Genomic DNA, 12,096 nt, shown 5'->3' on the forward strand with positions numbered 1-12,096 from the left:
GAGGTCGATTCTCTTGAACTCCTTCATCCGTCTGCTCTGCTGTTGCAGCTTCTGCCGTGGAGGTGCCTCCATCTAGTGGCCGCAGCGTGGAGCTGCATGTGTGGGGCATCACTGTGCGAACACACGCGCAGTTTACCTTGTAATGTTTTATATCCAGAACTAATATCCACAGTCATCATTTGAAGGCAAACAGTGTGCCTCGCTAGAAATATAGTCCTGTTAAAATTGCATTTTTAACCAATACAACTGGATTGTTATGGGCGTGATTCAGGTGAAACGACCCTTTAATGCATTTATTTATGGTTTTCTACTGCATCAGTGCATGCATTTGTGTCGTGTTCATGCGCGGGGAATCAAAATAGCACCCAAATAGGCACTTGTATAGTATCTCCTCTCCGTATACTAAGGCTGTAGGCAGTTGTTGGCACTTTTTTGTAGCCTGGAATCAAATAATCAATGTTTTGGGCTCTTAGTTGAGATGGGAAGGGGTTAGGGTGTCAGATGTTTCATTTTTTTTTTTTATTGTATTCCAACACCACAACAAAGCCGGGGAGACCGTAGCAAAAGAATATTTATTCTTTTTGACTGTTCGTTCCTGGAAAGTGCATCATAGATTTTACAGTAAGCAAAATTCATATTTAAGACATGAACACAACCGAGCGACATTCACAATCATCAGTTTGGACAGTGTGTTGCACAGGAGGAGGATGTATAAAAATCACTTATATTCGGATGAAAAGGGGGGGAGGTCGACGTGGGCATTGTTGTTCCATCAGAGCAGGTGTTGTTGGTCACTTGCCACTTTATGACTTAACCATGGCAGCGAACTCTGCGGAGAGACAGGGGGGGGAGAGAGAAAACGCAGCGGTCGGTGTCTGTCCTCCAGCCACAAATATCCGAGAGAGAGAGAGAGAGAGAGAGAGAGAGAGAGAGATCCTACCATCAACGCCAATCTTGCCGTCACCGTCGCTGTCACCGGCCTTGAGGAAAGCCTTGGTCTCGGCGTCGGTCAGTGCGCGTGCGCCGGCCTTGAAGTTCTGCAGGAACAGCCTGCAAAACAGATAGAGGCGGTGGTTAGTTCACGGACTCACCCCCCTCCCACTGGCCGATACACACCTCATTCAAAATCTGACTGCAGGATGCCCCGTTCGAGCACATCTTAAATTTTATTGAAAGACAGAAATAGGGAGTTTATGTGAAACTGTGCACCGGTTAAAGATAGTTTGACCCTCTGGCTCCCTCTGCATTCTTTCAAGCCCCTATAGCCTGGGTGCACATATAGCCTAGGCTACTGCATAGTCCACTGCTGGTCACTGCAGCTTGCATCTGATTCCAGGCTGCAACTGCGCATGCATTCTTGTGAGTTTTCACAAGGTCAGGTGTGCGCCTTACTTCAGCTCATCCTCCTCAATGAAGCCACTCTTGTCCTGGTCAATGATGGCGAAGGCCTTCTTGACGTCTTCGGCGGTCTTGCCGGCCAGACCACATGCCTTGAAGAAAGCCTTGTGGTTGAATGAGTCAGCGGCTGAAATCAATGCAAAGGTTGTTACTGAAATCTACCTACACACACACAAAGAAAAGCGCACACATAAACACCGTCCTGACAAAAATAAATAAATAAATCACACAAGAGTCACCTTTGCACGCTTCCAGGGCTGCAGCGATGTCAGCGTCTTTCAGTCCCGCGAAGGCCATTTTGAGCTGCAGAAATAAAATCCAAAAGACGATTATTGACCTTTGCAGTGGCACGGTCTGTTTTATCTGTTAAAGAGTTCTGACTAGTAAATTGCGCTAAATCGATGCCGAATGGTTTCAGACAGTATCGCCAAGGAATCCGTGCTCCACTCCACAATTTGGACACTTAAAAAGTCTAAACACACACATTAAGAGGAGAGCATTATTCCAAATGGCACAGACAGAGATCGGAATGGGCGAAATTCAAAAAGGTATTCAAATTGTTCAGTCCACTTCTCAGTGAAGCGAGTTTAAGCGGGTGCCTTTCCAAATCCCGTTCGCAGGGTTGAGACTGACACATGTTCCCTACTGCAACTCTAAAGATGCTGGGAGGTCTGACCGGTAATCCATGTCTTCGTTCAGCTGACGCTCCCGCAACAAAACGCAAAACTCATCTCTTTCGATGCTGCATTGCAGTGAGAAGAAATCCTTATTAAAGCTGTAATGTTTTTTAAAGAAAAAATCTTTTTCTTTCTTTCTTTCTTTCTTTTTCTTTTATTCCCCAAAGATGCCAAGCGGGATGCTGCTTCTTTCTTTCCTTTCTTTTTCTTTCTTTTTTTTTTTTTTTATTGTCAAAATCATTCACACTCACCTCGGTTGTCTTTGCTTTTTGTAGGGTACGGATGACACGGACAGGAGTCGAGTCGACTGCAGTGATCTCCCCGGTGCTCCCGGTGACCTTTTATAGTTGCACTCCATCGAAATCTGAAGCATAAGGTAACTGACACCGGGGGAAGGGGGTGGCTACAATTCGTCCTGCAGCCGGAGAGCGGTCTATTTTAAGTTTCACAAATGAAGACGCTTAAAAGGTGCGTTTGAAGAAGTCTTTAATGTCTCCCTCCCTCTCCTCCTCCTCCCGGGGGCTAAGAATAGTGCTGTGCACTGCTGATGAGGGCGAATTGGAAGGGCTGCTGGCAACAGAGGGTGGACACTGAGCATGCATGCGTTACAGCTGGCGTGAGTTGCATGAATTGGTTGATCTCCCGCTTTCCGTGCAACATTGCTGATTTTGAGGGTATGGGCTGTTCGGCCCGGCAATCTATGTTTAAGTCTGCTTGACGAGATTGGAGAAAAGGTGTGGAATGTTCAAAAATAGGTAATACTTCAGTTTGTGAGGAAATAATAAGAGTTTTGGGCTCAATCTGCTTGTCAGGTTTGCATAGGTGGGATCCATTTGTGAGCTTTCAATCACCTTTCAGTCACCTTTCTATTAGTCTGCTTAAGACCAAATCAACAGAATCAGATCATATTCCAAGTGTCAATCAGCCCCTTTTTGACTGACAAGTCGTTTTTAGTTCACATGTTACAAAGATGTATTTAATATTGTTCCAAACAGTCAAAGTGGTCTGAGTGATTTTAGAGAAAATCCTCCCCTTTTTTTCTTTGTGCTTCAATGTGCTTCTTATCTTGTTTTATGAGGTTAAAATGTTAAAAAGAAAAGGCCCACGTTCATGCTTCTAGGCAAATTTTTTGGCAGTTTTTGTCCCCTGAGCAAGAATGAGTGAAATGTGAGAAACTAATTCTGAACGGCACCATTGAGAATGCTGTAAAAACTGCTTTGACCTGCAGGTGGCAGCACTGTTCCGCAGGCCGGACCCAGTGTGAGGGAGGAAGCTTCAGCCTGTCCTCGCTGCCATCCTTCTGTTTTGACCACTGGTTGACAATAACAAGCTCGGGGTGTCACCTGATAGGGTTGAGGGTTTGCACATTGCTGACCTGCAATTCCCCGGGCCTTTGGAATTGCAGTTTGACTTTGGTTTGACAGATGAACTTCTCTAATACCTTTCCAGACCATTGCATGCCTATAGGCTGCTACCTCAGAGCTAAAACAAAAGCAGCTGGACTTGCTTGAGTTTTCTTGAAAACTAAGTGGGTTCCTCAGAACAAGCTTATAAACTATTTCCCAGAAAATTTGGTTGCTTCCAAACACTGCAAAAGTGCAGAATCGATAAATTAAATTGTGTTTTAAGGCGCCCTTCGACCACTGTCAATCTTTGCAGTGGTTTGAAGCTGTAATAAGGTCCTGCTGATGCAACAGCGGCTGTTAATAGCCACCCTGTTGCTTCAGCACATTATCTAATTGACTATGCAGCAGTCGGTGGAGAAATAGACCTTGGAGCAGGCCGTCTAATTACATAAAGTGTGACAGCTATCCATTGGATCTCGGAGGCATGCAAGCGAAGCCCCAGGGCCATTCCTGCTGCGCTCCCCCAGCTCGTGGCCAGAGCCCAGCCACATTCCCCTTTTTCATTAACCAATTAGAGAAACAAGTGCTGGGCAGGTCATTTCAACCATCTCCCAGCGCCTTTGGAGCGTTCTTTCTTCGACCCATTGTGTTGTTCATGCAATTCAGTTCAATTCAGTGACCAAAAGAAACGACTGACTAGAGCGAGATGACTTTACACCAAAAGAGTATTTATTCCTGGTTTTTCACTCTTCCTCAAAAGTGCAGATGGTGGTGTACAGTTTGCACAAGTGGTTTTTTCAGAACATATAACACATTGGAATAACATTAGCAGTCAACTATGTGTTTCATGTTGAGAAATAGTCCGCAGGCAACTCATAAATAAGGTATAAAAAATATTCTTTCTGCTGATGATTACTGAATCTTGCAAGGAGTTCGCAGTTCCATGAAAGAAGTGGATCTTGGTCAATGGAAATTTATGCCTTAACAAGGGCGGCAAACTCTGTGAAAGTAGAATGAAACTGCCATTAGTGACGAGCAAAATTGATTCAGGGACTCAGGTCATGATGGTGGGATGATTTAGAATGATTCGACCCGAGGATCTTTGCAGCTATTGTACTTCATGAAGATTGGGTTTTGCTGTGCCCTAGCTTCTACTGTACTTTTCAGAGATATGCAGGAAGGTGCGCCATGCGTTGCAAAGAGCTCTTACCATCAACACCGATCTTGCCATCACCGTCGCTGTCACCGGCGGAGAGGAAAGTCTTGGTCTCCTTGTCGGTGAGTGCTCTGGCGCCGGCAGAGAAGTTCTGCAGGAACAGCCTGGCAGGTGGACAAAACAGAAGGAGTTAGGATGAGCCCTTGGGTTTTATTTAAAGCCTTGTTTGAGATCAAATCTAAGATGTCAACAAGCTGGCCCATAGGTATGAATGTGTAAAGCCGTTAAACCTCCAAGTCAAATTAGAGAAGTCCCTTCTTTTGTTTCTTTAGTGCAGTTACTAGTAAATGTGTGTACATGAGAAGAAGTAAAGGCTACCCCTTGATTTTTTTTTACCAGTAGGAGTGTAATGCTAGATGTGGTGCACATTGTATGCCCCTGAGGCCTAAGCTTTGAGTGTCAGCTCCAAGTGTGAGACTTTGGAATGTCTTACTTCAGCTCTTCCTCCTCAATGAAGCCACTGTTGTCCTGGTCAATGATGGCGAAGGCCTTCTTCACCTCATCTGAGGACTTGCTAGCCAGGCCGCATGCCTTGAAGAACTTCTTGTAGTCGAAGGAGTCAGCAGCTGAAACACATTTTAACACCGTTAGAACCTCGCGGGCGCTGCGTAAGCGCAGCACAGGACTTCAGTGTGTTGTGGTAATATGGTAACCGTGGCTGGCAGTTCGCAGGGCTGCATTCTGAAACTGAGAGTTTGGCACGTTCTTATCTCAGCTACTTTGTTTCAGTGTGTTTTTTTAAAAACATCAAATTTGCCTTTCCAGTGAAACTTTAGACTGTGAAAATGAAAATCCTACAGCTGCCCAGAACCTCTAGAGGGGGAGCTGTGGAATAGCAGCTTGGTGACTATGAGGTCACTGGCTCCATCCTCTCTGTGCCCATGCCTGAAGGGTCTCGAGCAATCATCTAAAGCCCCATCCCCCTGAAACTGCTCCCCTGGCCCCCTTGCATGGCTCACCCAAGCGTGCTAAATTGGACTGGTTAAAAGCAGAGAGCAAATTCTCCCTATGTGTGTGCATGTTTACACTACAAATAAAGCAGACTGTGGTGGATTTGATTTGAAAATGACGCCGCTCGGTGCAGTGCAGTGCAGTGCAGTGCAGTGAGTAAGTGGAGCTCACCGGAGCAGCCATCCAGAGCTGCTTTGACTTCAGCATCATTGAGGACACCAGCAAAGGCCATTTTTTATTCTGGGGGGGGAGAAAGAAGACAAAGGTTGGTTAGAGTCAAACATGTGCAGTGGTGGTAAAAGTTGCGCCGCAAGCATCCTTCCTTCTAGCAAACCATTTCGGCTACTCGTGAGCCAACAAGTCATCCAAACTAATCAATAGGCTGAGGTGTTCAGAGGGTCTGATGCGCCCATAGACATGTGTTTTGTAAGTAAGCATTTGTCAAACACAGTCTTAGGTGTTTAGGGTTAAAAGGATCAGCGGCCACATGAATAAAAAAAAACAATACTGCACTGGAAAACATCATTTTCAGTCATTTGCAAGAGCACTTTTAGTTAATTTTCAAAGCCTCTCCTGCAGCTCTGCCTGCCATGTTTACAGTGGCTAAAGAGCTCTGGTCACAGCACAGCACTGCCTCTGCTTATCCCCATAGCGCGCCGCTGCCATGGCACTAAATAGATGATGCTCCCACTTGAGGGGCATGATTCGTTCCGCCAGTAAATCTCGCAGCTGAGAAAAAGCAGTGATGCCTACTTGTTTTTTTGTTTGTTTGTTTGTTTTAGTTTTTTGTCATCCAGTTGTAAGCGATAAAGCATTATCACAATTATCATCCACAAACGTTGATCCTCTGAAATCAAATTTGCCCTCCTTTGCGCACTAAGTGAATCGTCCCGTGGTCCATAGTTGGCTCCGTTTATCTCTATCAGTTTTGTAGTCCAGGAGGATCCCCTCGGTTTCTGTGATTTGGTCTGAGTCCCTTTCCTTCCCAGTGCGACCCGGTGGAGCAAGTTGCAGGGCGCTCATCCCCACTCACCTTGTTTTTTGCGTTGCGTTGAGGCGAGTGAAAACCAAGGCGGACTCGATTGAATGCCCCTTGCTCCTGTCCCTCTCCCTTATATATCGTCGAGCAACACCATTTACAGAGCTTTGAGTCTCAGTATCAGGTACCAAGATGCACTGGTTTCGAAAAAATGTGTCTAGTAGCCCGAACCTATTTTTAGGCGAACAAATGAGGATGCTACCATGTGTGTGTTTGTGTGTGAGTGTGTGTGTGTGTGTGTGTGAAGGGCCTATAGCTTGACATGTGGAAACCCGAGAGGGCCCCGGTGCCCGCCGGCATGTTGCGAGGGGTGATTTACGGCCAGCATTTAAGATTTCGACGCTGTAAATTGCGGCTGGGAATATAAATGAATATGAACGCGTACGTGAGATAGCGCGACGCAAGGTTACTGGTTCGGCGAGAGCCGCGCTTAAACATGAATGAGCACTGAGGGGCTCGAAACCAATTTAACAGCTGTTCCCATCCCCAGTTAGAAGAGGAAATCATTAATCTGGGGCCTTGAATGCAGCCTGTTTCATCACTCACAAAGGAAATGGCACAGAAGCCTCTTGAAATATGTGTTTGGGATTAAAAGATGCCCTTTGTGTATTTGCTGTAACATATTTATCTATATGCTTAGACACACGTTTCCTATGATAGACTTTTGCTCCATTCAAGCTCGAGTCTGTGTTAATAATATGCTTAATACTTTTCTCTATAGTGGCTGCTTATTGACTTATTTTCCCACATATTTATTATTATCCCCGCTTTTATCACGAGTTCATCAACAAATAAAAAAAGAAAATCTTCCTCAGGATTTCTATTCTTGCATCTTGAAGGGACTGGGAGTTGCAACACCATCCGGCGCGTAATCGGATGACAGACGTGCGCGCACTCTGCCCATACGTTGCAGGCGTAATATTAACCCCTCTATACAGAAAGTAGAAAGTCTCCAGCGCGCGTGTCGGGTTTCAAACGCACCCGGAGAGCCCCGAGGGCGGCCGGGACGAGACTTTTGGGGCATATACCTTAGCGCCGGCCCTCTGCCCTTAGGAGGCAATGTTCCAATCATTCGGACTATTTTTGATTGCGTCGGGGGCCATCAAGTCAGCGAATCGGTGACAACTCATTTTACGCTGGCGCGTCTCCGCGCATGCAAAATGCAGCTGAGACTGCTCCTTTCTTGATGCTTTCGCGAGCACCACGTGGTGATTGATTTACACGTGTCGCCACTTTATGGAATGCAAACCCACTGATTTCTGCGCAACCTAATATTTTCATATGTATAGATATATAGATAGATAGATAGATAGAGATATATGCCTCGTCAAAGGAATTCGGAATCCATCCAGCAGAAGGCAGTGCTAACCTTAATGAGGAAAACGTGTGGTTTATTTTATTTATTCATTTGATTTTTCTCTTTTAAATGCAAATTACAACCAGTTAAAACCTAATGATTTGTCCAAACAAATCGATTTATTACCCTTTTAGGATATAAACGACCCTGCAGCAGTGAATGACAGTGACAGTGCAGATTCTAACCATCAAATGATGCCAGAGACCATGCTGAGCTGGAGTGAGTTCATATGGCATCCAAAGGCTTTTTTTAAAAATTATTATTATTATTATTATTATTTATTTTATACCTATGTCACGTTTGTGTTTTCACTGCCTAAATGTGTGTGGCCCCCCCAGAAATCAGACTTTATGACATGAAGAAAGAACACCGAGAGAAAGGTGGCATCACATCTTAAATACATTTATTATTCCATACCGGATACCCGATTGATTAAACACACACACACATACGCACACACATCCACCTGCATTACAAGTATCACATCGACAGGGAGAGCAGCAGGCAGGTACACGAGATCTGAGTTTTTTTTTTTTTGTCTTTGCATCGAACAATCTGGAAGGTCAAGATTTCCAAAAAAAAAATAAATAATTCAAAAGTGGGAAATGCAGTCCAGGTCACGGGCATGTGTGTGGATTCTTCTTTATTTCAGGAGATCAGAAAACTCTGCAGGGGGGGGGGGGGGACAGAAAAAGAGACAGTGTAAATCAACAGTTTTTTTGCAGGCAAGGAGAAGGTTTCATGTGGCGCTGTGGTTGAGCAATAACACTAAACAAACGTTTTCTCTTTTTTTTTTTTTTTGGCCTGCTTGCTGGAGTGCAGAGTTGTGTAGGCTTTTTTTGGATGTGCTTTTTATAGACTGCAATTTCAGCACCCAGTGGTGGACAGTTCCTCCGCACGGACGGCGAACCTTTCCCCCGTCTGCCGCCGGCTTTTCCAGATGTTTTGCGAGCACCCACCTTCCATCCCTATCTTGCCGTCTCCGTCCTTGTCTCCTACGGCCATCAGAGTCTTGGTCTCGGACACAGTCAGCTCCCGGGCCTCCGGAGAGAAATTCTGAAGGAAGAGTCTGAAAGGTATATAGAAAAAAAAAAAAAAGAAAAAGAAATCACCACAGGCCTTATCTTTTTGATGCCCTATTCTCCCCCCCTTCTGGGCCTTTGTGAAATGTCTCCATCACTCATTCCCTGCTTGTGTTACTCGGTTCGTTCATAGCAGGAAATGCAGTTCCATTCATGCAGTGACCTCTGCCTGGGGGCCATCCAAATGGGGAGGTCACAGCATAGTTGCGATGCTCCACAGACAGACGCATCCGCACCAGCATCCATCCCTTCTCAAGCCTTTTAGTCATGCACACACACACACACACACACACACACACACTGCATCCTTACTTGAGCTCCTCCTCCTCAATGTAACCACTCTGGTCTTGGTCCAGGACCGTAAACACTTTTTTCCTGTCCGCCTCCGATGAGCCGGTCAGTCCCACTTGTGCAAAGAAGGACTTGAAGTCGAATGTGCCCGGGGCTACGTATGTGCAGAGAGAAAGAGAGAGAGAGAGAGAGAAAAAGTGAGAGGAAGAGAGCAAGAGAAACAGACACATATGGGAGTGAGAGTGAGAGAATGGTGATGGGGGGATGAATAGGGATGTCGCATTCGCTCTTTCGCTCAGATGACTTTCATTCTTCAGCCGATGACATTTACCAATACATACCCCGTAGCGCGTCACCGTCTTATACCATTATAGGCTATGCCATTATGCCATTGAAACAGTCAAAGCCCACTGAATATTGCCCATGGGTCTAACGCAAATCTAAATGTTAAGAGCCCTGCATTTACATAGCAATTCAGAGTGGGAATTCCCATAGGAACGAGTTTAAAAAGCCTAAATCTGTATAATAAGGGAATAATCTTTAAAAAAAAATGTTAATGTTAGGATTTGTGTGCTCATAAATGATAGAAATGCGACCTTCCTTTACTGGCACATGCAGAAAATAAGCCAAGTGTGACAAAGTTTGTTTGAATGTTGCCAACAAGCAGGTTTACTTTAATAAAGAGCATATAAGCGCGGGCATTCGGTTTGAAAATGATGCTGCCTCGTCATGCAGACGTAACTGCTCGAGATAAATAATTAAGTGCTCTGGGATGGGAGGACTTTTTAGTTTTGTGCGTGTGATTTAGTCTTCTCCGTGCCCTCTCTGCATAAACACTTTGGTAGCTGCATGGTAACTGCTCTCCTGCCACATGGCTGCCTGGTTACCTGCCCTTCTGCGAACAACACCTGACACAGGAATCCCCCGTGGGGGTGGGATTAACGATGCCACTCTCTGCGCAATACGGGCTGTGCGGCGCAAACCAAGTGTCGTTAGACCCTCGCGCGTCCCCCCTGCGTGCAAGTTCGCCTGCGCTGTCTGACTCACCTTGACAAGCCTGGACTGCAGTCTTGATGTCCTCATCGCTCAACATTGACGCAAGTGCCATGGTCCTCTGTGGCAGCCTCAGGGATACATGGAAGAGATCCAAAGTGACAGTAAAGGAAACTGGTTCAGGTGTTTTCTACTGTCAGATAAAGAACACTCATAACTTGTGGATCATTTCAGCATCATCAGTCTTCTGCGGGTGGTTTTCAGATAGATCAGCACTGCCAAGAAGAGTGCTGACTTATATGTCTTTGTCAGCAGGGCTGCACCATTTTGACAATATGGTACAGCCACAGAAGTACGATTTACTTGACAAAATGTGAATTATTTTGTAACCTGATGATGCAAGAACTGTTTCACAAAGTGGAATTCATTTTCTGTCCCTCAAAGTTTTTAAACTTGAACGGGCATTCACAAATACTGCAATCATTTCCCCCTCTCTCAAAGCAAAAATAATTGAGATTCACAAGACACCGGCACACAGGGGGCTGCCAGCTCTCATCACAGAAACATTGCCGTTCACATGATTTTGCAAAAAAGAAAAAAAGAAAAAGAAAGCTCAGTACTCACGTGCTTTGGCTGAGGTTTGAACCCTGCGAGCAGATGATGCGCGGATCTCTGTCTCTCCTGCTTTGTGCCTACAAGCCACTGACGCTCTCCTGCAGCTTGGTGATGTAGAGTGCAAGAAGCAACCTGACGTATCTGTCCTCAAACCCGGGGAGATTTCTCCAGCGCCACAGATTGCCTCCTCCCCCTTCATCAGTTAATCAGAGCAGATAATTTCCCCATTCATCCCGTTTTGTAAACTTGCATGCATAGGAAAAATGCAGTTATAGAAGTAACGCGTTTCAATCGGTTGCCACTACTGATATTAATATGGAATTGCAATATAAAATTTTGGTGTCATTGTTAAAATATGAAGTAAGAACAGTGTAAACTCGGGAATATATGATTTCAAGTTAGCCTATATACAGTCACTCACCAGTTCATTAGACATAACAGGTAAAACAAGAGCATTTAATATAAAAATCTTGCTTTAAATCTTAGCTTCATGATTGTTCTAATGTTCACTTTATGTTGAAACTGCATCAGAAAGATGGTAATTTAACTGTAGGATCATTTTGAAGGATGTAGTTTGTTGTTAAACTGTATCGAGTGTTTCTGTTATTTAGCCTAGCCTGCTGACTAAAATGGGGTTGTCAAAATAATAGAAACATGTGTCGATACAATACAATTCAACAGAACTACAAACCACAACTTCTGAGAACTGTTACCTTCATGATACGAAGATTTAATAAAGGACCGTTATATCAGAATACAGTTGTGTTTGCTATGTACTTAATGAACTGGCAAGTGAGTGCACGTTAACAACCGGGTTTGTCTTGTTAACACATGCACGTGTGTGTGTGAGGCTTTCTTGTGGCTAACGGTGCGTGTGTGAACAGGCTGCAGATACTAACTTGTGTCGTCGTGTTATTTCAGGAACAACGCACAGGCATTCAAGGCTGTTTGTAACCTAGGAACTTAAGTAAATATTGCGATTCTCAGTAAAGGTAAAGCAGTTTCCCTGAGCCTAGAACAAAAGTTGCAAAAGTGAGTGAGACCCTTGTTTTCAGCATGTGGTGTGACCTCCTTGTGCAGCAATAACAGCAACTGAACATTTCCGGTAACTGCTGATAAGTCATCTAGAGC

At 44.9% G+C, this 12,096-nt stretch overlaps 3 protein-coding genes across 4 annotated transcripts; all 3 read right to left on the bottom strand.

Moving 5' to 3' along the window:
* Positions 1-553: 553 nt before the first annotated feature.
* LOC311506663 (parvalbumin beta-like) lies at positions 554-2,438 on the bottom strand. The gene is made up of 5 exons (XM_084570713.1): positions 2,327-2,438; positions 1,638-1,701; positions 1,393-1,525; positions 941-1,050; positions 554-829 (listed from the first exon to the last, which is right to left on the bottom strand). Exons 2-5 carry the CDS (start codon positions 1,693-1,695, stop codon positions 804-806), a joined length of 327 nt encoding a protein of 108 aa, XP_084426839.1. The 5' UTR covers positions 1,696-1,701; positions 2,327-2,438; the 3' UTR covers positions 554-803.
* A 1,533-nt stretch (positions 2,439-3,971) lies between these two features.
* Positions 3,972-6,840, bottom strand: LOC311506662 (parvalbumin beta-like). Of its 2 annotated transcripts, XM_084570712.1 has the most exons (5): positions 6,622-6,840; positions 5,760-5,828; positions 5,071-5,203; positions 4,632-4,741; positions 3,972-4,421 (listed from the first exon to the last, which is right to left on the bottom strand). In XM_084570712.1, exons 2-5 carry the CDS (start codon positions 5,818-5,820, stop codon positions 4,396-4,398), a joined length of 330 nt encoding a protein of 109 aa, XP_084426838.1. In that variant the 5' UTR covers positions 5,821-5,828; positions 6,622-6,840; the 3' UTR covers positions 3,972-4,395. The 2 variants fall into 2 exon arrangements, with proteins under 2 accessions (XP_084426838.1, XP_084426837.1); XM_084570711.1 differs by lacking the exon at positions 3,972-4,421 and having other exon boundaries at positions 4,538-4,741.
* A 2,011-nt stretch (positions 6,841-8,851) lies between these two features.
* LOC311506143 (parvalbumin beta-like) lies at positions 8,852-10,465 on the bottom strand (the record flags this gene model as incomplete). The annotated part of the gene is made up of 3 exons (XM_084570024.1): positions 8,852-9,053; positions 9,379-9,511; positions 10,405-10,465. 3 exons carry the CDS (start codon positions 10,463-10,465, stop codon positions 8,852-8,854), a joined length of 396 nt encoding a protein of 131 aa, XP_084426150.1.
* Positions 10,466-12,096: the final 1,631 nt, after the last annotated feature.

The sequence above is a fragment of the Chelon labrosus genome (genome assembly GCF_963514085.1).
Source record: "Chelon labrosus genome assembly, chromosome: 21".
Classification (NCBI taxonomy): Eukaryota; Metazoa; Chordata; class Actinopteri; order Mugiliformes; family Mugilidae; genus Chelon; species Chelon labrosus.